Consider the following 26,372-nt stretch of genomic DNA (forward strand, 5'->3'; position numbering starts at 1 on the left):
TCAGTTCTGTTGTATTTTTCTGACAAAGCTGCTCATACAGTGTTGGCTGTAGTATTGAATCACACTTGCTGTTACCATGGTAACGAAGGGGGTCACCAAAATCAAAGCAGGGCTAAAAGCCAAAGTACGGAAACCACACACACGGTTCAGTATTTAAAATGAATTTTAATATCTCAAAGGTTGACTTAACTTTTCCTAGAGGCTTTACATGTACAGTATGTACACAGAACATTTACAGTAATGTACTAAAATATGTTATGGAGACATGGTTGTCTAATAAAAAACAAACAAATACAATTAAAATGTAAACCCATCCACTGAACTGTATCAACTGCTATTCAAAAGGTACACAAAAAACTTCGAAAGACTTTATTTTAAAAAAGTTTAGTTTTAAGATCAAGAAAAATGCAAATCTACTGAATCGTTACACCGCAGAGCCTGAAATTTTATTAGACAAGTTCCAATAGCAAAATTTGCGATTTCTTTATCACTTTAAATATTATGATGATGAATAGAGGCGCACAGTGAGACCAATACTTTTAAAACAAAAGTCATAAAAAATAAACCTTTTAAGAAACAATTTTAAAGAAAACAACCCTGGTTTCAGCAGAATCTGTGACTAAGAATAAAGAATAAACAAAATCCGTTTTCACTTTTACATTTTCACAAATCTTTCGGGAAAGATGTCTTGCAGTATGGGGTGTATGGACATATAGTGCCTGTGAACCTCTCATCTTATTCTGTATTTACTATATTTGGCCCTAAAACACAATTTGTCAACCTTGTGGGCAGGACCCCATGTCTGGAGATTGACATGGACTTACTAGACTGATAGACCAATATTGGCTTGACATGTTTTAAATAAAAGATAAAGGTATTCCCTTAACTATGCTATAGTGAAATTTCTGGGGTCATGAGAATTTTGGGATATACAATATAAAAATTGTCATAGTGGAACAAAGTTGAGAAAGTCCTTTTCTATTTATCTTTTGGCCTCTTGTCTGTTCTCAACTGAAAGATTTGTGCAAATGTAATTTCCCTTTCCTGGGCTTTGTCGATTCTTTATTTCTGGCATGATTCAGCGCTGACTCTCATTTTTTTAATCACATGGAGTTCAGCTAAGGACAGGAGTAAACAGATGGTTATAATATTTAACAGTTACTAACTCTACTGACTGTGTTGTAAACAGATTTCTTTTCTGCATGCAGCGCTAAAACGCTTCCTTTCACAAAGCACCAACAACACTAAAGGGTGATGTCTGACAGACACCTTTGTATGCAGGTATGTCTTAATATAATATAACCCAGTAACTAGAAGCTGTTAGTAGAATGCGCAGGACATTTTAGTGTTGAAAAAATAGGCTTTATACACTGTACACTGTAGAGTGTATGTGTGAATACATTCATGTATTCATATTTACTGTATCAGTGCAAATAAACTCTTTAAACTTTGCTTCTACATATCTCATCCATAAGGACAGAGCAACATTGTCTGTAGTCTCATGAAAAACAAAATGTACAGGTACCTTTGTCCAATCAGAAACAGGGCACTGACATATATATTAAAATACAAAAACACCCACACAAACACAAACTACCAACCTACAGTTTGGCAACAAATCATTAGACCTTTGCCTCTCAACAATAAAGAGCTCAACAGTAATGTCGACTGATTATCAATTTCAATGGTATGATACTGTACACTGGTGCAATCAATACTGCACATAAATGTATGAAACACTTTCTGATACAAAAATATTACTCTATAATGCAATAAACTTTGCATTGGAACAAAAAATAGTCTGTGAACACCAGAAGATAAACATGATACAATACATAAACAATCAATACAAAGAAATAAATAACTTATAAACAGGTGCAAACAACAACAAAAACGTTTTTGCAATATTGCCTTCGCTGGACAAGATTTCCATTTCTACATTCTGGCTTGGCAGCACAGCTTCCCTTTACATCAGCCTTCAGAGCAACGGACGCCGTCCTCGTGTCTGTTCAGTAGTCTGCAGATGTTTGTGAGACACGGTGCCGTTTCTCCACGAGCGCACAGTCATCTGCTGCCTCCATGTGGACAGTAGCTTCACCACTTGTAAATGTCAAAACTGTCTCCCACGGTCCTCTGTCTAGCTGATCTTTTGCAGCAGTTTCTCCTCTATCAGTTCAAACTGCACGCTGACTGACATTTCTGCGATGAACTGGTCACATCCTTCCTTGGTCACCTGTTTGCAGTATCGCAGGTCGATGTGACATATGCTTCCGCAGCGTTTGAAATAGGTCAGCGACTGGTCTGTGACCCTGTTACAGACTGCACAAGGAGAAATTGGGTTAGAAGAAAAGGAACAAATGATGCGTAATGGGTCACCTGTACTGACAAAAAGCTATGACACACATGGATTAATCGACCCTTTAGGATATTCTAGGGCATGAAATCCAAAGGCCTCATTGTGGTGAGCAGTATTTTGGGACTGCTGCACCCAACAGGAAGCGAAGCTTCATTTGTCTTTCAGTTGTTTCCATAAATGGCATTCCAGAGAGACAACAAGCATACAATCTGATTAGTTTTAGCAATTTTGCACTTTCCAATAAATGGTGAAATCAATTTTTATGTAATTTAGTACCCCAATAAGTAACGCCACAAACTACAGCTTTCAAAAATGATCATAATGTTGAATCAAAACCTCTCTGAAACAGTTTCAACAAAAACTGAATATTAAAATCTTCACGAAGAGAGGATTTACTGCAGGACCGTAAAATGTAGGTGATATCTATTTAACTGTAGTTTACTGCTTTACCATTTTACCAAAGGTGACAAAGGTGACATTGAGTGCTACATTGAGTATCTGTCACAAGTTTAAGTCTCTCCAAGTTGATTTTCCAACCTTTGCTTGACATGAAATGACACAAGTTGGTGTGTGGAAGGTGGAAAGCAGAGTAAAAAATAGGCATGTACTTTGGAAAATGTTGTGTTGCAGTGTGAAGTTATGTTATTTGTGTTTAAGGGGACCGGTATTGATCCTTCAGCTAAAGAGATGATACTTCAATGCATCTAATAAATTCAAGTATCAGCCATGAGAGGGAGCAAGTCAGATGCAGGCAGATTTACAGCCAACAAAGACAGGCTCGCACCTGACAGGTTGATGTCAGTGAGCGAGTCTCTGGTGGTCGTCCCTGCAGCAGTCAGGATGTTGACAGACTGGTCAGTCACGTGGTTGCAGTAGCTGAGATCCAGCTTGGATAACAAGGGCATGTAACGGATGATGAGACGCAGAGACGTGTCCGTGATGTCCAGCCCTGCCAGACGCAGGTCCTCCACGTTACGCAGCTTACTCCTGTTGTCTAACTGACCTTAAAAAAAGAGAGAAGGGGATTAACAGTGGGATAGAGAAAAAGAGAGCATTTACTGTCAAAGTATTAGTGTGCCTGAGCGTATGAATTAGCCCTCGTGGTAAACGTGGATATTTGTTGTGATTTTTGTGTTTGATAGTTGTTCATGTCGCTATATATGTAATTGCAGGATATGTCCGGTGATGTTCTATATTTTTCTTATGGTCATTAATTTCCTATTTATTACTCCTTGGTCATGCTCACTCTGTTATCCTCTACTTTCTCGCTGTTTAGTCAGAGCCTGTGAATAGCAGGTTGGTACCTGGCCTGTTATCTGTTGGGGGCGACAGCAGGTCCCTCATCTGGGCATCTTTCAGTCCCTCAACCCACTGAACATCCAGAGTTCGCAGCAGAGGACAGCTGGAGGTGCAAAGAGCAGAGACGGCCACCCAGGAGCATCCCGACAGCAGCAGCACACGCAGACCTGCAGGGACAGCAAAGACATCCAACACGTCATGTTAAGTCAAGCTACATTTTCTTTGTGTTCTTTTGTCAACTCCATTAGGGGTTTTCTACGTGGCCACAAGCAGCAACATAGCAAGCTAAATATATACTGGAGATTCATCTCATATTCAGCCTGGTTAAGAAATGTGTCCTATTTTCCAGGTTTTCTGTCTCCAGAGTTTTAGTTAATCTGAGGTCACAAAATAAGCCGACATAGATGCAGTGAATATTCGTGTCTAATTAACTGAATGATCCTGCAAAGAGATTTATGAGTAACAAAAAAATCATACAAAGTAAACCATCTAAATTCAGGAGGCTCTGGGGATACAATTACCAACATGGAGGAGCCATGTGGGAGCATGTTACTGCAACACTTGGCTCATATTCAGAAAGTTTGACAAAGACAATACTCATCCGCACCAGGAAAATAGTAACATACCTGCCTCTAGTACTTTCTGTAATCTGCAAAAGGAAATTTACTCAAAGGTTAGATAACTTTAATATTTCCCTGTATATTACATACTGGTTAAATACATAGTTCATTTGGTAAAATTACTGCATTACTGCTAATGGTTACTATTGTAAGGTTGTATCAAGGTGAGTCACCCTCTCCCGGTATCCATATAATTTACCTTTCGAGTAATTTTTTCATTTTCAGAACCACTAAGAAACTAGTTCCTCATTTCATTCCATTAATTAATTTTTATAACATACAATTATTATGTAGGGAGAAACTAAATTTCAAAAAGAGATCTGTCTCAGAAGGACCTGCCCAGCTATAGTGCATTTTGGGGTTTTTACCTCCCTTTTGTCCCCTGCTTCATGTAATATTTAACACACACAAATACCAGAGCTCTCTCATTTCCTTCCAAAATTGCATCTTATCTCATCTACTGGCTGTTTATAAAACACAAACACAGTGCAGTGGTTTTCAGGTTGAATGTTTATTTACCTGGCAGTCTGTTGATGAGCCAGCTGAGTTGCTTCTTGGAGATGTTGGTCCAGCTGAGGTCCAGAGCTACTGGCTGTCTCCGGATGATGCCGCTCAGCATGAGTGGCGTGATGGACTTACAACGGTTTAGATTGATGTGCTTCCAAAGCCTCTTGTCGCAGCACCTGGCGAGACACGCGGGAAATACTTTCATAGCAACGCTGTGTGAGGAAGTGTGGAAGACGTGCTCTCAACTCCACAGTGCATCTTGTACTCACCATCTGTTCCAGGTCCTGCACACGCGCATACACACACAGAGATCTCTGTGAGTCAGGTGACTGAACACCGTCATCCACATCTCTCGTCGCATCACGTGAGCTTCACCGTCGTTGAGAGGCAGCCTGTCAGGCGGGGGGCTGATGGGTGGGGGCCGGATCACATGGCGCTCCATTTGGATGCATTTTGGCGGTGACCGGCAGGGGAGTGGCCGGGGGCATATCGGTGTGATTGGTGTGCTTCTGTTCCACCCCAGGGGAGAGTAACCGCGTGGCGTGCCGTTCACCTCCCGCCCGCGGTGTCGCAGCCAGTCGCCCAGGTCGCTGCTGCCGTTATTAAGAGGCCATCTAGGCTTCTGGTCTTCTACTTCATTCTCGGGCTCAGGTTTTATTGGCCTGTGGTTTTGATTGGCTAGGCAGTCCTCTGTTTTCAGCGGGCGTCTGTTTTGATTGGCCAAACCTTCTTCCATTTTAAGGGCCCTGCGACTCTGATTAGTGGTTGAGTCCTCTGTTTTCAGTGGTTTTCGGTTCTGATTGGTCACTGAATCCTCATTCTTCAGTGGTCGTCGATTGTGATTGGCCGGACTGTCCTCTGTCTTCACTGGACCGTGGTTTTGGTTGCTCAGACAGTCTTCCGTCTTGGGAATCTCCTGGTTGAACTCTTTGCTCAGCTCTTTGTTGGGGAGGCGTCGCCGTTGATGGCGAGCCTTAAGATGAGCAGAGCTCCTCTCCTGAGCCTCTCCTGATTCGCTGCTCGGCCCAGCTCTGGGAGAGTTGGAGGAGGAATGGTCACTTTCTCTGGCTGCAGATGTCCTCAGCAGAGGACTTAACATGACCTTGCCTTTGTCCTCTGCACTACTGTCTCTCTCTTTTGTCAGCGTCTCCTCTTCCTCTTCCTCCTCATCTTCGTCTTGGTCCTCATCATCATACTCGTTTTTCTCCTTTAAATGAATTCTGTCCAAGGGGAATCCATCTTCTTCATGATCCTCCTGATCGTCGTCTTCGTCACCGTGATCGTTCTCTGTCTTGATTTGACGCAGCAGCTTCGGAGTCATGGGATCATCTGGTTTTGAAAGCTTCTTCTACAAAAGAAAGAGGAGGAACATAATTATATTTGAAGCAGTCAGAACTGTCTGTTTATCACTGTGATGAATTTGAGAATACACTAATTAAAGTTTTTCATATTTGATTTTTACTGTATATTCTATTTTCAATATAATTAAGGGGGCTTTATGAAATTCTGAAATATTTCAATCTAATTTTTTAATTAAAAATAGAGACAAATTGGTCCAAGAAATCCTCCAGGACAGTGTCTGCATAGCAAGCAAATGCGCACAGGATCTTGACCCAAAAGCTGCTCCAGTGCTTTGCATATTTTCATCCAGTTCAATTCTTCTGTTCTCAGGATTTCTATGTCCTTCCCTTGACAGCCACATCTGTTTGCTTACTGCTACTGCTGCACCATGACCTGCTGGATGTACTACAGCTGTTAATTTCACACAAAAATTTGAATGCAATACAAATATTACAGCTCATGGTTAACAACGTTCTGATGCTATGATGGTATGTTATCAAGTGTGCTCATTAAAGTGTGTTTTTGACACATCTGTTCAAAAGCATGTTGTACACCTAGGAGGCACCACTTTGTTCAGTATAACTGACAAGATTACAAATAGATGAGGCTCTTACCTTCTTTTTCACAATGACAGGTTCATCATTGGTGTCAAAAAGTTTCCTCTTTTTCCTTAGTGGGTTGTCCTCGATCCTTGGTCGGGGCGTACCATCCAGAGACAGCAAGGGAGGACGTTTTTTTGGCGGCTCTTCGTCTTTCCTCTTGGGGATTTCTTCCCGCTCTGCTTTCCTCTTCACAGCAGATGTGGTCGTCAAAGCAGTAACAGTTGCTGTAGCCACCATTGGGGGGTCAGGCTCCTCTTTTGAATCCCGGTTTAAGCGTGGTTCTTTCAGTAGCGAGCCAGGAAGGTTTGATGCATACTTAAACCCTGGCCCCCTTTTTTGCTTTGAGGCCAAAAGGTTAGAAAAAAGAGAGCACAACTTTATTTTACTGGTTCTGACATCCTGAGATACATTTGACTTTTAAATCAGTTCATGATTTAGACTCATACAGAATGAAGTCCATACAGATGCTTACTTTCCCTGTTTTCCCTGCATGGTTGCACTTTGGGCACTCCCAGCAGTTTGGCAACTCATCATTGACAACTCCGTTTGAATCTTTTACCTGAACAAAAGGAGCACATAGACACTATTTGAGTAATTGAGTAATTTCACAAATTTTTTTCAATTTCAAAATTGAGTAATTTACCTTAAGACAATTAGGATGGACAATCTCATTGCAGATAGAGCACTCCATGAGCATGAGATTAAATTTTTCCTCCTCATCCTCCACAGTGTCCTCCTTCCCTGCCTCTCCACAGACAAGACACACTGCTGTGTGGGGCAGAACAGGCTGGAGAAAAAACACAGGCGACGAGATAAGGTCAAATCACTGTCCTCTTTTAGAACAATTTCTTTTGGTCAAACTTGTGATTGACAAACTAGCTAGCCCACACTTCATATTCTGCCACTTATATAATATCCATTAGTTTAAGGTTCCATTACAACGCTGCACTATCTATCTGCAATGTTTTGTATACGATACCTGTGGGCTAAACAGCATACGGACACTACAATCTTTGAAATGTGATGCCAATCATATTACTGTGATTTCAGAACAACGCCCACTCACATTACTCAAACTGAGAAGCCAGAAAATTAAAAATCCAATCTGACTGATGTAATACTGACGTGATGTGGACACATATTTTACATTAAGGTTATGGCCAATTTATACAGTAGAATAAACTGTGTTTCTGTTATTTTAATTACTTTAATCATTGTTGCTCTAAAAACTTTTTATTCATTTGTATTTGATTATATTCACTCTGAATCCAGTATGTCCTGAACTTAACAACTTCCAGCTTGTTTGTTGATTATTGTCAGTCAGTTAGTAAGCAAGCTAGATGCATTACTCATGTGGCACAGCAGGTGATGATAAACTGTGGCATATACTTAGCTCTGAGTACTGCTCTGAAGCAGTATCAGACTAAGTGAACATCAAGAGTGGGATAAACATATTGGCATAGCTTAAACCACACATTTCTAAACAGCTGAAGACCTCAAGTGTGGGATAATGGCACAGATGCCAAGTCTCTCTCACTTTATAGCAGCCAGACATGTAAACTGAATCTACCTCGTTGTCCTTATACTCTCTGTTGCGGAAACAATCAAACCCATTCCTCTCTACGTGTCTCTGTCCATGGTGCTGAAACATTCAAACACACTCTCCATGGCCGTCTGCAAGTCCTGCTAACACTTCTACTGCTGCTACTACTTGCTTTTATTATTATTACCAGCGTCACCACTAAGACAAATGGAAAATAGTAACCAGCAACCACTCAGAGTTACCATAGCAACCACCTGGAAAAACCCTACCAATCACCTTGTATTGCCCTAGCAACCATGTAGAACACCCTAGCAACAACCTCACAACCACATGGACACACCCAAAATCAGGTATTCAAATTAAAAGAAAGCCAAGACCATGAAGCAACCATTAATGGAATAGTTTGAGATTTTGGGAAATGCACTTAAAAGACTGATACCACTCTCATTTCTGTACGCTGAATATGAAACTACAGACAGCAAACTGTTACCGCCTACCAGCACCTACAAGCTCACTGACAAATGTGTTACAGCTCATTTCTTTGAGCAATACAAAAAAGCTTAATGTAAAAATGACAAGCTGTGGTTTTATGGGGGTTTAATATTGCTCGGCCAAGTAGTGACTTCTTTACTGATTGTCTGACAGATTCATGCTGTGACAAGACGCCAGCAGGAAATCATTTGGGGGTTTGTGTATGTTAAACAAACAAGATATAAAGTGTTAATTTGGGAGCTTTATAGGTGCTAGTAGGTGGATTTTTTTTTACCTTAGGACAGACCCAGTCTAGCTGTTTCCCTGTTTCCAGCTCTTATCATCATATCATATAATCGGCTGATGGCTGATTCACAGTAAACATACGGACACAAAAGTGGTTTCAATCTTGTCATTTAACGCTCAGAAAAAAGGCAAGTAAGTGTATCTCTCTAAATGTCAAACTATTCCTTTAACATTGTCTATATGAGCAATATGAACAAGGAACTTACTGCGATGCACTGCCTCATGATGCAGGACTGTTTCATACGGCCCGGCCCACCGAACTTCTTCATGTCTTTACAAAAGTGGCACTCTCCACACTCTGTCCGCAGGCATGCCTCACACTTCCGACAGCGGGTCCTTCTCCTCCTGGCGCCAGATGTTCCCCGACTAGCTGACAGCTTGACTGCTGATGCAGGAGAAGCTGCCATCTTAGGTTTCGGCCGATTGGGAGGCCGGGGCTAAAAGGATGAAGAGGATACACTGTCAAGTACCAAAAACCATAAGCCAACAAATATTAGACGAATAGGCATCTAAAGGTCTGATGAATTAGTTTGTTGATGAAGTATGAATGTATTATTTTTAAAAATATTTATCAGTTATTCTGCTACATATTAAGTATGCTACTAGAAATATACATAAACATATTCAATTATAATAAGTGTATTTATATAATTGAAGTCCTATGTATAATAATAGTGTGAAGCATATTTGGAGCATGTTGTGTGTCAAAAAAAAGAATTTTAAGTTTGGGATCCTCATCTGACCAGATACTAAATGGTCAGAAAACGATATATTATTAATTATGTATTATTATCAATTTGATCGTTCTGTGATGTTTTTTTTGTTTCCAATTTATAATGATTTTTTGTGAAAGGAAGGCATGATGCTAAAGAGCACCTCAATCTAAAGCTCTGAATTTCTTAGCATTTCACTTCATTAAATAATTGTGCTATGGCCCAATAATAAGCACTTACAATCATGTTATATAATAAGAAAGACCAAAACATTATATTGAATTCAGCTGGGGTCAGTGTTATGCTGGATGTTGGTGGTACTGCCTGATCCTTTTCTCTTTCTGATTCTGGGTCAATGATTACAAACAAAAAAAATACAAAACAGAAAAAAGCACCTGCATCCTTATATGCATACACATATGTATGCATGCATTTGTATATTTTCAAACACAAATCTGATCAAGACACGCTGTGTATAAACACATTATTCATGGCTTTTAAAGCACAAGATCCAGGAGAAAACAAACACATCAAGAATGTCCCCAGAGGCGTCTTCCAGATTTAGTACTTCACTTGCTTGCATGTTCCTACTTCAAAGAGAAGCTGCACTTATGGCTACATTTCACACATGGATCACTAGGACCCATTATTGTGTGTTAGGGGGCGTGCAGACAGATTTATAACAGTACACATTAAATGTGCTCTATTTAATAGAAGCGGGTAATGGAGATGAGATGCCTTTGATCTGCATCATTACTGTTCTTGTGTTATATATTTTGCTCCTTTCCAAGCTCAGAACCCAACCACAACAATGTATTTTTAACATGAAAACCACATGTCAAAATGCTGCCAACCGTGCCACGTGAGGAAACGTGTGGCAGTGTGTGAGATGAAATAAACGAGAATGAGGAGAGAAAAACGCTGCAGCTCTTGGAAATGAAGATCAGATTTCTTTAGTTACATCGGCAGTGCAGATTTTCCTAGCGTCAGCATAGCAACAGCCACGTCCCGTTCCCTAACAGAACAGTCTATGACACACAGACTTGTAACCAATAAGAACTGTAATGAGACCCTCTAACAGAAAAAGAAAGCAGCCTCAATCTTAGGCATATTACAATAATTTATTCTAACAACAGCCATGAAATAGACTGACATAGGCATTCAGATATGTGGTTACCAGACAGGATTAGAGTGAAATATTGGGGGGGGGGGGTTGGGCGTGTGCAGTCTGTACTGTACTGCTCTGTTCTGGGGGTATTCAGGAGGATTACAGACAGGAGGAAGACTGAAATGAGACCAGATATCCCAGGAAAAGAAACCCAGCACTGGAGCTAAAGCACCGTATTCTGTAACACTGGTCCCGCCAGGTACAAGTGTCAGACCACAGGTTGAAGTTATGATCAATCTGCTGAAGTCAGAGCAAATTAAATAACAGGTAGCCAGACACTGTGGCGTATACTGTCTTTATCACTGTTCTGTTACACCTGGAACTCAAACTTCATGTGAGATGGTTGAATTAAAAATGATAGAGGGGAAAAGATTGCCGATAGCTGTCCATATTGTCCCCTAAATCCCCTCTAAACCCCCCACTGTCTGCTAAGGGGGTGATCACGAAAGCAGATATCCCTCTGACAGTATTAAATGACAGACGAAGTTAACAACAATATTATGTCTCTCAGTTTAAGTAACTACCTTCTGTTTCAGGACCACATGTTTTTGCAACAGTATCTAAGACCAGGAAAAATGACACAGTTTAGTCTTTAGTTTAGCAATCAGTCATTGTTGTATACACACCTCTTTGCAGCACATAGTGTATGCAATATGCACGTGTCCCCCCTTTGTAGAGTAATAAGGACAGTACAAGTGACCAGCTAGTAATTCCTGGGTTCTTCAAAGCTCATTCAGCTGGGAATCATTATGTGAAGCAGACTCTTATGTTCAGTGACACAGCCTTGGCAACTCTTGAGCTACTGTGGAGAACAGTGGAAATCAATTACTGTAGTGTACTTAACATCACCTTAAGCACACACTGAGGACAGGGCGTACTGAGCACAGATTGCAGAATCAACAGGAGTAAACAGCAATTGTTTTATCAGAGCAGAAGAAAATTCAAAATCAGATAGCTGGTTCTAGCAGAAATACACCTAAAGTCTACACTGACAGGAACAGATCAAAACCACATTTTTATGACATTTCTCAAAAATTTTTGCAAAAAAAAAAAAGAATTGGGTTCACGAGTTCCTGGAGGGATTACTTTCCTGTTAAGCTTTAGAGATGGCATATGTTGTAAAGCTGATGCTGCACAACATGTGATCTGCTCTGGTACACAATATGTAGGGTTTTTCCCAGATTTTAATTATTAGACAAAGTTACACACCAAAAATCTCTGGTGTGTATAGTAACTCAGAAGCAATGACGACTATGGATTGAAAAACAGAAAAAATTGTTTCAATCAAAAGAAAAAAAAACTTAAAGTATATAAACCATGCTTTCAAGATGTTGACAAGATACTGTTCAAGCAGGTATTATGGCAGTTCAAATAATTCACAAGTTGTTCAGATTGGTGCTAGATGCTCAACTGTTGGCATGTTTGGCTTTTGGGCTTTACTACCTAAACTCTAAACAGTTACTTAGCCTGCTATGGATATCTTTAATTGCTGTTCAAGTAGCTTAGCTGTGACACCAAGAACAGGTGCATTCACATGACTAGAGCAAACAGACTTGAAAATGTCTGATGGTATTTTTAAAAACGGAAAGAGAAACAAGGACTTAGTCATCTGCAGTCAATGTTTTTTTGTTTTTTTTTAAATCCAAATGCACATAATTAACGTAAAGGGGTGTGGTTCAGAGTTAAGTCAGAAAAATATTTAAAATGAACAAATTTCTTGCTGTGTAAGCAAGTCTCAGCTCATCACCCTGACATTCACACTGCACAATATCAAAAAAATAATTTCTTAATGACTGCCCTCTCATTAACACATGCTCGCACAATAACCTTTTTTTTGTTTTGCTGTTACACATATTCTCACATGCACATCCACTGCTTTTGCAATAAAACCATGAAAGATTCATTTTCTGCATCTACATGAATTCCCATTCCTCTGCTTCTCTCCTTTGAAACAACCAATAGCAGCCCTGAGGCTCTGAGCTATATAAACACAGCCTTCTCCTGATTGCTGGCTTTACCTGACAAAAACACACAAGCATGCACACACAAACACACAAACAGAAAACCTATAAGAAAAATAAAAATAAACAAAGAGCAAAAATCAAAGACCAAGCTTAGAAGGTAGACTAAATCAATGCATTTCTCTCCAGGTAGCTCCATTTCCTCGCTGCCCTGTGATGCTGCACGCTGATCTGTCTGGCACAAGCATTCCTCTGGTGGCCTCACTATGCCTGCCTGCAGGGGTTTGATGTGCTAACCTGCTCAGAGTCTGAGTCGTAGTCCTCATCATCAGCGCTCAGCGACATGGCCATGGCTGGTTTTCACACACCGTCCAGCTCACAGCAAACTGACATGGCTGCAGTCTCCTCCTCCTTCTACTCCTGCTACTGCTGTCTGGCCTACAGCCCTCCCTCCTGCTCCAAAGCTCCACAATACCACAAGCAGATGTAGGAAACACAGACAAGCCTGCCTCATTAATATGGATCGACTCCCTGTAAAAGAGGAGGGGTGCTGGGAAGCACAGGGCCAATGGGAGGCTGCTGTGCATCAGAATATGTACTGGGGTAGTCTGCCTCTATCCAATGAGAAGAGAAAATGCAGAAATTGTGTTGTCATATTCATGATGAGTATCACAGGAAGACGAGAGCAGGCTCTGCACAGCCAATAGAGCCAGATGGCATCTCATTACAAAAGGCAACACAAAGAGGCCCCACGACCAGCAGCTGGCCTTTGGAGGGATGGGTGGGGGTGATCCAGAGGCTCCATGAGACCAATAGAAATCACTTCCATACATTCATATACAACACATCCCATCCTCCCTCCTGCTGGGGCTTCTCTGCCTGTCACACAGACCATGCGTTGTTTGGAAAATTAATTATTCACAGAAAATGAAAGCATGTACGATATTTAAAACATAAAATAGATAAAAATAGATTCATACTGTGGCACACGCAAACACACTTTACTACTTAAACTTTACACTTCACCTCATTTTGGCTGACATGCTGTCTGAGCACCTACTGTATTCTTCACCACCCTTAAAATTATTTCTGCACATTTTGACAAAATGAATACTCATTTCAGTAATTAGTACTCTGACTTTCTAACGTGGAGCATTGACAAAAAAGACTCAATGAAATCAAAGGATAAATAATATAGACATGAAGACAACACAGGCCCTTCAAACCTGCAACTGTTTATAGCTGTTTAACATTGTTACAATGTCACTATTTCACATGGACTTTGTCTTAGGAGGTATTTTGTATAGCAAGCTGGTGCCCAAAAGGCACATGCATGAAAGGCACTTAGGTAATGAACATCTACAGATTGAAAATATGACTGAAAATTTCCTTCAAAACCACAATGACTATCAATTTCTGTAAACATTCACACCAGTTACAATAAATTCTGATACCAATTTGAGCTCCCAGTAAGCTGGTCTGAAAAACATGTCATGTAATGCTGTTCACAGTAATCAATGTTTTATGTTATCTACAATTCACTTAAATACTTGTTTTGTTATCCAGAGCACAAATTAAATTGTGTTCATGACAACAAAATACAGTATGTAGAAGGGGGGGGGGGCTAAATAAATAATAAAAAAAACTCATTATATACTTCGTTAGGCAATACTGCAGCCTGTTAAGTCAAAATTATGCAAATAAGTACATCTACTGCTCCAGGGAAAGAGTGCAATGAGTTTCAAAGCAGGAGAGGGACGAGAGTGTAAGAGGGACTGAAATTAATGAGACAACGAGAGGAAAATGAGGAAAAAGGTAAGAAAAGTAAGAACAGGGAACGCAAGAAAGAACAGGAATGGGAATAATGTTAAGCATATAGGTGTGAGCAACAGAGTGTAGATGTACACACTGCTGATTTTTTATGATGATTCAATTAAAAAAAGAGATCAAAGAGAAATAAATTGGGTCAACCTGATGGTGCTTCAAATAAAAACCATTCTAGAGTAATGGTAAAAATAAAATTATGAAGCCGTATTAGTCTGCCTCTAATACTACAATTAAAATTCACTACTAAACCTTTTCTGACGATGAGTCATGTTTATCATTTACATATTTCTGTATTGGCAGCTGATTTGTAATTGTATGACACAAAAGTTATTTTATACCATTACTGGTTTTGAGCTGTTACTAGGGAGAGTAATCTGCAGGCTGTGGCACAAGAAAAAATACTTAATACTTAACAGCTAACTTCTCAGATGAAAAGTTCAAACAATTTAGTCAAGCAACAGGTGCATAACATCAAAACTGATATTTTTTCCATTGTATTTAGTGATCTAGCAATGAATGAACCAATGAATTGTGTCTAAAATGTTCATCAATTTGATTTGAAAGCCACAAAATAAATATAAAGAACACTATTTGGTGCAGAAAGTGTCATGATGCACCTGACATATTCTTACCTTTATAGTTTTCTTAGGCCAGTACACCACAGGAAGTCCAGTGATCGCTAATTTGGGGTCATCATCAGCATGTTCCTTTAAGACAACCTAGATGGCCACAAAGACATTAAAAGGTAAAAATGAACTGTGTTATGTCTATTGAATCATATCTGTTATGTACTCATGTTTTTGTCATTTTTTTTGTTTCTTACCTTCATGTCCTCCAGCAGGGCCTGTGCGTTCTCTATTCCCTCTGGGACACTTTTCTTATTTTCAGGGAGTGACTCCAGCTTCTCTATCAGTGTCCTCAGTCCACTCAGCTCAAACTCTGTCAAATGAGTCCATTTATTCTGAGACTCTGAGGCTGGAGAGTCAGAGGGGGTTTTGGGGAAATCTAGAGAAGTGGAGCAAGGATTACAGCTGTCCTCAGAGTCAACAGATAAAACTGCTTTGAGGTGTTGGCCCCTCCCGTTGTCAGGAGAGCAGGGGCCATCCTGAGTGACTCTCTCTGGTTTTTCACCCTGCTCCTCTCTCACTTGAGTCTCACATGAGTCCTCGTTCATGTCCTGGCTTCTTGAGTCAGAGGAGGGGCTCTCTGTGTTTGCCTTTGTTTCATAGTCTGAAGGGACAAAATAACAAAGAAATTGCATTACTAAATCACTTAACTTATATCTCTCAACATTGTTATTTTTCCAGTGCCATCAGGTGCAGAGATAATATGCCATCTGGTAAAAGCAGAGAACCAGAGTGAATTATATGTCCAACAGGAATAAGCAAGTTTAAAAAAAAAAAAAGAAAAAAAAGAGAGATTAGAAGCAGCTGGGGGGATATACCTACATTTGTAGGTGTTAGTTGGACGTCCCCCAGCAGAACCAACACACAAGACTGTCGACTTTCTCACTTTACATCAGCAAAGACAACTCTGTCCATAACCCACCCTTTCAAATCTAATGACCTGTCAGGCTGCACAGCTCTTGATTCATAGGTTTAAACCAGCGAAAGAGAGCTAATGTTCACAAATGGAATTAGACTATCCTGGACTTAGAAATGAGGGCGTGTCGAAAATGTTACTGCAGAGACTGTTAGAATGCAGCAGGACAGATGGAGATCAGAAATATCATTCATTATTAACATATAATAAGAGATTTAGTAACTTGAGAGAGCTAATTACAACTGCAGTACAGGATTTTAACAGTATCACACAAGACACACAAGAGATGTTACAAAACTGCCTGCATTACGAAATTCCACTGACCCATTAGTACAGGCTCTTTACGGATCTCTTGAGAAAGGTAGGACCGTTTGGTCAGGCAGTGCAGGTATCTCTCCAGGACATACCAGCAGATCTCATGGTAGAAGGGGAAACGAAACTTGGAATGAACCTGAAAACAGAGACAAAAAAAACATGTATTTCCATGCACTCAAGCAATCTAATTATTGCTGGCTTTTTTGTAGTAACCTGATTTCTTAAATGCCACGTAATTAAAAACCGGTGATGTTGGAGTTCTGCGGGCACAGATTTCTGCCTGTTTTGACGTGTACATTTATATGACAGACTTCAGACAGGAAAAGAAAAGCTGTCACTAACAGCAGAGTGAAGGGATAAAGAGTCGAAGACATTTTTACAAGTTACCACCATAAAACACACACATAAGTACTGCCTTTGGGTCCCACATATCTTCCTCACTTTTACATTTGTGTTCACTGTCTTTTTGTCACTGCTAAACATTTTGCTCTTTGACTCTTTTCCCTTATTTCCCTTTCAATATCAATTACACTAATTCCCCCTCCACCACATCTCCAACTCTGATGAATCTTCCTCTGGCTCTCCGGGAGATTAATTTATCCCAGGAAGAGTTTAGTGTTCTGCAGTGCAGAACAGAGTTCAGCCACACATCAATGTAGACCCCTACCTTGGTCCTATTCTCTATCTCATGGATGGTGAGCTGCATAGGAATGTTAAAGCTGTGCAGAATGTTCCCTCCAAATACCAGAGTGTCCTCTGGAGTGTAGACAGCATGAATCCACCCTTAGTTAAAAAAAAGCAAAAGTAAAATACTTATATAAAGAGATAAGGATTATAGAGGATTCATATACTGTATAATGCTCAGATAAAGCTTAAAATTTATGTTCATTCAAGTGGCAGCTAATCTATTCCTTCTGGCTACTTTAAAACAACCATGCCAACACACCAGATGGGATGAAGAAGGTGTATCCTTGCTTGAGCTCCACTCTCTGGCATCCATCAGCTCGGTCTCCCAGGAATATGTCACTCTGCTTGCCTGACAGGACCCAGTCTTCATATAGGGCAAGGTTATGAGCGGTGGGAGGCACCAGCCAGAACACCTGAGGAGAAGCAGAGATCCTTATTTAGAGATTATACTGTACAGTCATGGCCAGGTTAGATCAATTATCAACTCTGTAACTGTCATACTCAAGGTTTTCAGAAATATTACCTGACATACACCTTCTTAATTTCTGTCTTAAATGTTCAATGACATTGATACTAATAAGTGAAGGCACAAAATATCAGATATGTTTGGAGACACTAGAATGAACTTACTTTCTGTCCCTTGAATACATGATACCAAACTGAAGTTCCCCCAAAATCGATGTGGAAATCTGTGTAGCAGCCCTTCACACTCATCAGACAATACCTATAAGAGAAAATTAAACAACAAAATTATTTACAAGATACACACCGTACAAAGTAGATATTAAGGCTACAGCATCCATAAAAATGTCTAAAAAGGAAATGCACAGTTCAACCAATTACAAGATAGCAGTAATCTCAGTTGTGTTTTACAAAACATTAGCTACCAATAAAAATCACCCACAAGAGCACTACAGCATAGAAAATTGTTCACAATAGGACATCGTTCCTCTGGAAATTAATTGGGGAATGATTAGCGCTGCGAGACATAAATGATTCACCAATTTAGCTCTGTTTATTAGAACAAAATATATGCGCTGAGGTGTAAACAGAAATTTAAAGAAAGGAAATCTTTACACTGTATTATGTTGTGCATCCCACTGAGAGATGATGTGACCGTTTCTTGAAACAAATGAAAAGCTAGTTAGCCAGTCAGTCAGTTGTAGCAGTCTGAACAGATAAATGTTAAGATGCTGAATGATGTGGGAGCCTTATGCCAGCTATACTTCTGCTCCATCAGGATAACAAATGACTTTGACTGCAGCAATAATGAAAAATTAGAAATCAAAATTTCACTTGCATAAGAGAACATGACCATTATTTAAAACTGCAACTAACAGTTATTTTCATTATAAATAAATCTGCTAATTATTTTCGTGATTGGTCACACAATTGGTGGTTGAATAGTGAAAAATACCCATCAAATCACAGCTTCCTAGAGGCCGAGCTGACGTCTTCATGTTGCTAGTTTGGTGTTTTTACTCTTAAGAAACACATATGAAACATTATCAAACTGCCAGTCAATAATTACATATTTCTATTGCGACATTTTGATTGATTGATATGATTTACAAATTTGTAAAAGGACTATTAAGCAAAGCTTACTCTGAAAATAAACAAAGCTGTACAATATATCAATACATTAAATTCATGCCCTATATTTAACATCATTATGACAGAATGATTATGTGCTAAAAGAGATTGAAAGACAGCAAAGAAAATTTTCAGGTAACATTATGACAGGTAGCAGTTTACAGGGAAGCCTTCAAGCATCAGTCTGCTTAGGTAAAAATTGCAAGCATAAAGATGTTTGAAAATGTTACAATAAAATAAGTGTTTCCCACAGTTAACCTGCCATAACTTGGAACACTGTAATTTTTAATAAAGCTGAATAAGCATCATTCCTTGAATATTAAAACAACAGATAAACTCCACTGGTGGAAACTAACCACTATTGGTGAAGCTGGGATGAAAACTGCTGGTCTCTGTATTATTCCATCTTTTACAGCCCAATACCTTCCACAAGCACACACCTAAGCCCAATGAGCAGTATTTTATAAATCTAATTAGAATGTAATGTCACTCAGGAAAGGGACAGACAGGGGGGAAGTGGGATTAGCAGGGTCTCTTTATGATGGGAGTGAGGAAATAAGAGCAACTATGGATAAAAGGAACAGCACGGTTGGTTTTGATTCTTAGCTATGTACTAATGCTGACAGCTGATTGGCCGAGAGGTGTCTGTGCAGTCAGACCACAGCTGTTATAAACCATCCTCCACCATTGAAAACTCTGCTGCCTAGCAACAATCAAGAGCACTTACAGGAGGTGGATAACACTGACAGTATGCAGCGCTCTACAGTGATGGAGACATTCATATGGGAGGGGAATCTGTATTTTGTACCAAGGAAGCAGAAATTTTTTCCCAAGTATTTTTTTATATCTTGTTCTACACCTCATGTTTTACTTTGACTGACACACAGCTCCTAAGAGGACTTTGTCAAAAGAGACACACAATTGAATTATTTCATACCTTTGCACTTTAGGGTACTTCATCTCTGAGATTACATTAGTGGCTTCTGTTTGACTTTGTTTCAGATCAGGAGGCCACATGTTGTCCACCCAGTCAACTTGATCCACCTGTGGGAGAAATCAAAACAGCACTTTTAGTCTTCAATCAGTGCTGTTAGTCAAACTGACTTTGATTATGGCACCAGGTTTATTACCTTCATATAACACTTCACAACATCAAGTGGACTAACTTAATTATTATTGTTTATTTATTATTAACAATTTATTTAATATCAACAATGACCTAATGGACACATGAATTTCCCCTCGGGGATAAATAAAGTATCTATCTATCTATCATACAGAGAGTGTCTGTTATGTTACCACTGTGGGTCGCTTGATGAGGTTCTCCAGCTTAGTGTGGCTGAACTCTAAGCTGATGACATTGAAGAGTTTGTCCCGCTCTTCCTCTGGCGTCTCATAATACCGGACAAACTGAGCCATGCTCATTTCAGAGCCTTTCTGAGTGCTCACATCCATGACATCCACAGACCGACGACTGCCTGCAAGAAACATCCCGGACACAAGGTGAAATTAACTGAGGAGCGCTTCCACTGTCATTACCATGTGATACAATCTGTCTGCAAGGTGGAATAAAGAGAATCACATGCTATTTGAGATTTATACACAGAAAATTTGTATTGTTCACATTTGATAAGATTCCAACATGAATAACTGCAGCATATCACATGTAACTCATCATCTATTCCACTAGGTGGAGCAACTACACCCCAATCGTGCTTTCAGGTTTCACTTTACAGGGTTGTATCTTAGTGTATGCTAAAATAATTATAGTTGGAAAATTGTCTGATCATGTTGTTTAATATATTAATAACAGATTTTTTTTTAAAAGTGCAAGATACTAGATGGAAACATATAGTTTTTAAAGTATTACATAGAATGTCCCACAGTAAGTGGACATGGACACACACACCAGCCATCACCCATATACTGTAAAAACGACAGGCACAGTACAATTAGCAGTAAGACGGGCGTGTGTGTGTTCACTAATTAAATAACAACATAATAAATCAACGACATTGTTACCGGTGTAACAATAATAATTTAAATATAATTTATGTAATTTAAAAATACTGCAACTACGACCTTTTACTTCTTTGTGAATTATGTCCACCTGCCTGTTTACTTTTAGCAGTTCTTATTAGTTTGGGTGCTTACTTTTCTTTTGAATGAGCACTATCATACAAAAAAACAGCAGCTTTTTTTTTTTTTTACAGTGGATTTTACACTTTTTTCCACTACTTTTCACAGGCTTTGAACTCACTGTCCCAACCACAAGACAGAAATTAAAAATAATAATTTATTATCATTCAATCGTTTTGCTCACTCACTCACTAACCTACACAGTTGTTACCCCACCAGCTCTTATTCTCTGGTTTGGCAGCTGGGATACTTTCTCCCTTTCAGATGCACCAAATTGCTACATCAGTACACATGCATGGATTACACACGTGTGTGTGTGTGTGTGTGTGTGTGTGTGTGTGTGTGTGTGTTGTTTGTAGCATTCAACTTACCAACTAAACCTTTAATTTCACTAACTGTGAATTCTGGATCAGGCATTCTATGTGAATCAAAGACAGGGATAGATGACATTCAGTTCATCTGTTACATGCACTGCCAAATGGCTAAAAACACAAATATACAGCAAGTACTGTCAAAGGTTATTCTTAATAACTATCAGTAAACAGGTCGATGGCTTCTCACCTGATCCCTAGTCCATCTTTCTCTTTAAAAATGAGTGGGATCCTGAGAGCCTCCCTTTGCACGTACTCATAAGTGAAGTCTGCAAGACAGTGAGTGTGTGTTTTAGTCCAAAGCATTTATAGAAACAAGCAAAAAGTCATGCATCTTGCTGGACAGATATCTGCTTGTATTGCAATAACAACAGAGCCATAACTGATCAAAAGAAAATATAGTGTTATCATTGTTATATTACCTTTGCCCTCCATCAGGTGGACAAAGTTTGCGTTGTAACTGTCACTGACGAGCTTTTCCTCCACGCTGAAACCTCTGATGTTTGTAATTTCTTCAACGTCAGACAAATCCTCGTTTTCGTCATACATCCTCCGGCAGATGGAGCGCTGCCATTGAAAACGAGATGATTTAAATGACAAAACTGAAACACGAGTGCAGAGCGAGCTCATACTGTCACAAAGGCCCCTGGCTGTATATAAACAGACCGTATGACTTGTGCAGAGTGACTTAAAATTATTTTATTGCAAACTCAAAACTGGATGAAGAGGGGAGTTTTTTTTGATAGTACGTTACGTTACTGCAGTAGCATCGTTTTTAACTGTGACGTCAAGTACAATAACCATTAAAAGACACTTGTCCTGGGAGAAGGCAGCTGTGTTCGTTGGTACGTTATCCCATAACGATAAATGTGAAATGTTTGCAAGATTTCACTGATTTAGATGTTGGTTTATCTTGTTTTAACTAACGTACGCTCGCTGAACTATTATGAAGACAAAATAAGTTTTAAAATCTAAAATGCCAGGTCTATCGTTTTTTCTTTCATGGGCTCTGACTTGAACAGCTTTAGTGACTTGACAAATATCCCAACGGTTGTAGTTGCAAGCGTTAGCTTAGCTAACTAATTAGCTCGCTGCCAGTCTCGCTTCATAAGCTAACGTTAACACGGCAGATGGTACACACCAGCCTGCGTCCAGATTCAGCACACGTTTCCGCGGGCTGTGCCATCGTCTCTTGTGAATGTTTTCCAGTCACTCAGTTTCGGGAAAGCATCTTCGTGCGTGGCGAAGTTAAAGAAGCACTTTAGCTACACGCTTTTCAGGTTCAAAACAAGGGAACCATGTTTTTGTGTATTACGTCATCGTCAGGAACCAAAACATTGTAGGACAGCGTCACTGCATGTCAGTCCACCGCTTTTCATCTGCTTTTACAACCCAGGAAACCAATCAACTACACCGTACAAGACACTGTTTGTTTGTACCCGAACTAACACCGTTACCTGTAACGAATTATTCGCGAATGGCGCAATTCACTATGGAAAGTAGAACAAGCGATAACGATCTTGTTACCTAAAAAATGCAGCTCTTACTCATTTTCATTCATTTTAACAGTAATAATAATTTCTGTGCACTGGACGTGGCGTGAATGACGTGGACGGGTGTCACAGTGCCTTCAACCGTTCAAGTTTTTTTTTTATTTTTTATTTCATTTTACAATTACCACACAACGAAGGTGGTAATTACACCAGTATTACCTCAAGGCTAAGATGCAACCCCCATTACTGAGCAAATATGCAGTCAACAGTTCACTCAGTAGCGGATGTTGTCCTTAGAGCGCACAGACTTGTGGGTAATGCAAGGTGCAGGCACGCTGGAGACTGGTGGTGAAAAAATAGCTTCCGCAGTTCCGTCAGCTGGCGAGGGTAAATGTTTTATAAGAGTACACTGTTAGCATGTTGAACGCTTGTTTCTGTCGCGTCCCGCAAGAATAACAAGGTAACTACATCGGCCCTGCTCGTCCAGTCCTCTGTTAAAAGGTACAAGATGAGTCTGAACGAGCATTCACTGCAAGCACTGTCCTGGAGAAAGCTGTACCTGAGTCGAGCTAAACTGAAGGCTTCTAGTCGGACATCAGCTCTGCTTTCTGGATTTGCTATGGTAACGCTGTCTCCTAAACTATCCTCTGACTCTTCTGTATGAATGAACCAGTTATATCCTACAGTAGTGAGTTGTATAAAGTTGTGTTTCCTGTTCTCTTCCTTTACAGGTGGCAATGGTAGAAGTGCAGCTGGACAACAGTTATCCTTACCCACCTGCTCTCCTTATCGCCTTCAGTGCCTGCACTACTGTCCTTGTGGCTGTTCACCTGTTTGCTCTGATGGTCAGCACCTGCATTTTGCCCAATATAGAGGCTGTCAGCAATGTCCACAATCTCAATTCTGTGAAGGAGTCTCCACATGAGCGAATGCACCGTCACATTGAACTAGCTTGGGCTTTTTCCACAGTCATTGGTACACTGCTCTTCCTAGCTGAGGTGGTTCTACTCTGCTGGGTCAAATTTTTGCCTGTTAAGCCCAACAAGTCCAGCAATAATACAGTTTCATCTGGTGTGGCTGCTGCCATTACCTCCACTTCTATCATGGTCCCTTTTGGTTTAGTCTTCATAGTCTTTGCTGTGCATTTCTACCGCTCTTTGGTCAGCCACAAGACTGACAGACAATTTCAGGAGCTGGAGGAGCTTTCTAACCTCACCAGGCTTCAAAATGAGCTGGACAACAGAGGGGAATCTTCCATCTTGCAGTCTCCAAGCTCACATTTCCCATAGAAATGTATGATGAATACAGATCTATGGTGGAACTCTAACTCCTTGGAGTCTCTCCAAGCCAGAAGCCACATTATTGGTTTCTCTTCTTTTTTTTCTTTTTTTTACAGGAATGAAGTTGTATATCTCACCTCTTTGTTGTGAAATTTACTTTTGTGAAAAAAGTTGTATTTTTAGAAGACATGTTTGATCAACTGTGAACTCACAAATCTGCCATAATGCATGTAACTTGAAATTGGAGAGTCTTAACTGTGATAGTTGCTTGATTTATCTCTTACATTATGGCAGAGGCATCTGAACAATAACATGGAATCCTGTCTGTTGCCTGCTGCACCTATTTAACTGTTTGTCAGTGATCACTGTGTTTGTTAATATATATTACCTTGTTGTGTTTTGTAAACTACGAGTATTTAACTCTTTCTTCCTTGTTCACAGTGTATATGTTATTGCAATGTTCGCAATGTGCATTTGTAATGCCTGTTGTTTGTGTAGACTAACTCAACAGCTGCCAAAACTACAGTATTATTTGAGTATATTTGCTGACATATTGTAGCAAAGGCTGTGGCGCTATAATAAATACTTTTTTTTTACCAAGTGGCATTCAAAGTTTCCGAGTTTAGAAAATAATTTGAATATACTGAAAACATATCTATGCTACTTACATATAATTACTGACACAGGCTACGTGAATCACATCTAGAACATTTTAAGTTACAGTGATGAGAAGATTTATACAACAGTTAGTTCCGACCAAGTAATTTGATTGGACGAGGGGTATTCCATGAGTGCTGACAGAGAGTATAACAGCACTGGGACTTTTAACTTCATGTATCACTCCGCTTCACAGGTGTTTTATTAACCATTAGCTAGTGTTACATTAATGGTCGTTATCTATGTTAGATTATAACACATTTTGTACCACAAAAATTAATATATTTCCAGAAATAACATTCAAATTAAATTGTGTGTGGTCGTCAGAAGAGGATGAAGGGAAGAAGCCGGGATACTTAAGTGCATTCCTGAGGTAACAGGCAAACAAAGTAGCAAGGTAGTGTGCACTGTGAAGGTCAGGAAAATGTTTTTGTGTTACTTAGCAGCGGTCCAGTACCACTCCAGTTGCAAAACTAGGCCTATTCGTGTTGGCGTAGCCAAATGAATGATAAAAATAAACTAACAAATCATAATCTGTTTTATTTAACTAATATGGCGCTCGTCTAAGTGTTGTATAAAAGTGTGATTGTATTCGGTACTCAGGCTGCGGCCTTGTACCTATGACTGAATCACAGCCGTGCTGATATTCAGTACATCACTCCTTCTTGTGTGATATTGCTTAATTAACACATATCTGCTTAGATCATTATCCTTGCTGTATGACCAGCTGAGCAGGTCCTGTCTGATGGGTGAATTTTCATTTATACTGTCGACACTTAAGCTTTTTAAAGAACTCTGACTCGTTACACCTCCACAGAGGTTACATTTTGACATCAGTGGAGTACTTGTTGATATTAGACACTAGTGTTCCTCTGTGCTTCATTTTGTAAAGCCAGAGCACTGCACTTGTCTCACTTATCCTGAATTAGCATGTTTCTTTCATCATTCACTCTTAGTACCCATGGAGTGCTTTCCCATCAAACTGATGTTTATTCTAATTTAATTTAACTGGGGATTTATTCCGAACAATCTGATAAATCTGAGTAAGCAGTCTGTATAGAAGTTCAGATGTGGCTGGAGATCCATTCAGAAGTTAAGGTATTGGAAAGCAGAAAGTTGATAGGTCCTATCTGGTCACTTTAGGAGGCGGTTGTAGGTGCAGATGTTCCATCATAATTCCATTTTCTTTCAGGCTGGTTGTGGGAGCAATTATTTGAATGATCAGAGGTATGAACAGAACACAGTACCAGAGCTTTCTTATTTAATAATTAAGTGTGGCTAGTTTACAAGTTCACAGGGACTGTCAGAGTGTACAATTATTGTCAGAATGCACCATATAGAATATGCAGTAAAGCCTAATAGTTGACCAGTCCCTGCAAGTAAAAAATAAGAGGCCTTGTCATTTGGATATCCCACATATACTACCACTGAATTTATGACCTGCTTTGATCGCCTTTGGTTGTGTGTTTGCATTAGTATCAAACAGGTCTAAGTATAGAATTTGGTAAATCATCAGCTATTTTTTTCAAATACATAGTTTGATACTAAGTTAGGAACCCTAGATCTGAGCTGTTCTGTAAT

The 26,372-nt window shown here is 39.7% G+C and overlaps 2 protein-coding genes across 3 annotated transcripts; one reads left to right on the top strand and one right to left on the bottom strand.

Annotated features, from left to right (window-relative positions):
* Positions 1-145: 145 nt before the first annotated feature.
* Positions 146-22,994, bottom strand: LOC130186231 (lysine-specific demethylase 2B). 2 transcript variants are annotated; one of them, XM_056403131.1, is made up of 21 exons: positions 22,503-22,994; positions 21,784-21,928; positions 21,552-21,630; positions 21,362-21,408; positions 20,151-20,329; positions 19,789-19,895; positions 17,889-17,982; positions 17,518-17,671; positions 17,239-17,354; positions 16,581-16,707; positions 15,538-15,944; positions 15,347-15,433; positions 9,252-9,482; positions 7,369-7,512; positions 7,198-7,284; positions 6,738-7,064; positions 5,052-6,130; positions 4,795-4,958; positions 3,661-3,822; positions 3,141-3,359; positions 146-2,319 (listed from the first exon to the last, which is right to left on the bottom strand). In XM_056403131.1, exons 1-21 carry the CDS (start codon positions 22,545-22,547, stop codon positions 2,138-2,140), a joined length of 4,182 nt encoding a protein of 1,393 aa, XP_056259106.1. In that variant the 5' UTR covers positions 22,548-22,994; the 3' UTR covers positions 146-2,137. The 2 variants fall into 2 exon arrangements, with proteins under 2 accessions (XP_056259106.1, XP_056259105.1); XM_056403130.1 differs by having other exon boundaries at positions 6,738-7,072; positions 7,197-7,284.
* A 186-nt stretch (positions 22,995-23,180) lies between these two features.
* orai1b (ORAI calcium release-activated calcium modulator 1b) lies at positions 23,181-24,738 on the top strand. Its single transcript, XM_056403138.1, has 2 exons — positions 23,181-23,476; positions 23,586-24,738. The coding sequence occupies exons 1-2, from the start codon at positions 23,363-23,365 to the stop codon at positions 24,141-24,143; spliced, it is 672 nt and encodes a 223-aa protein (XP_056259113.1). The 5' UTR covers positions 23,181-23,362; the 3' UTR covers positions 24,144-24,738.
* The last annotated feature ends 1,634 nt before the right edge of the window (positions 24,739-26,372 follow it).

This window comes from Seriola aureovittata, chromosome 18, assembly GCF_021018895.1.
Source record: "Seriola aureovittata isolate HTS-2021-v1 ecotype China chromosome 18, ASM2101889v1, whole genome shotgun sequence".
Classification (NCBI taxonomy): domain Eukaryota; kingdom Metazoa; phylum Chordata; class Actinopteri; order Carangiformes; family Carangidae; genus Seriola; species Seriola aureovittata.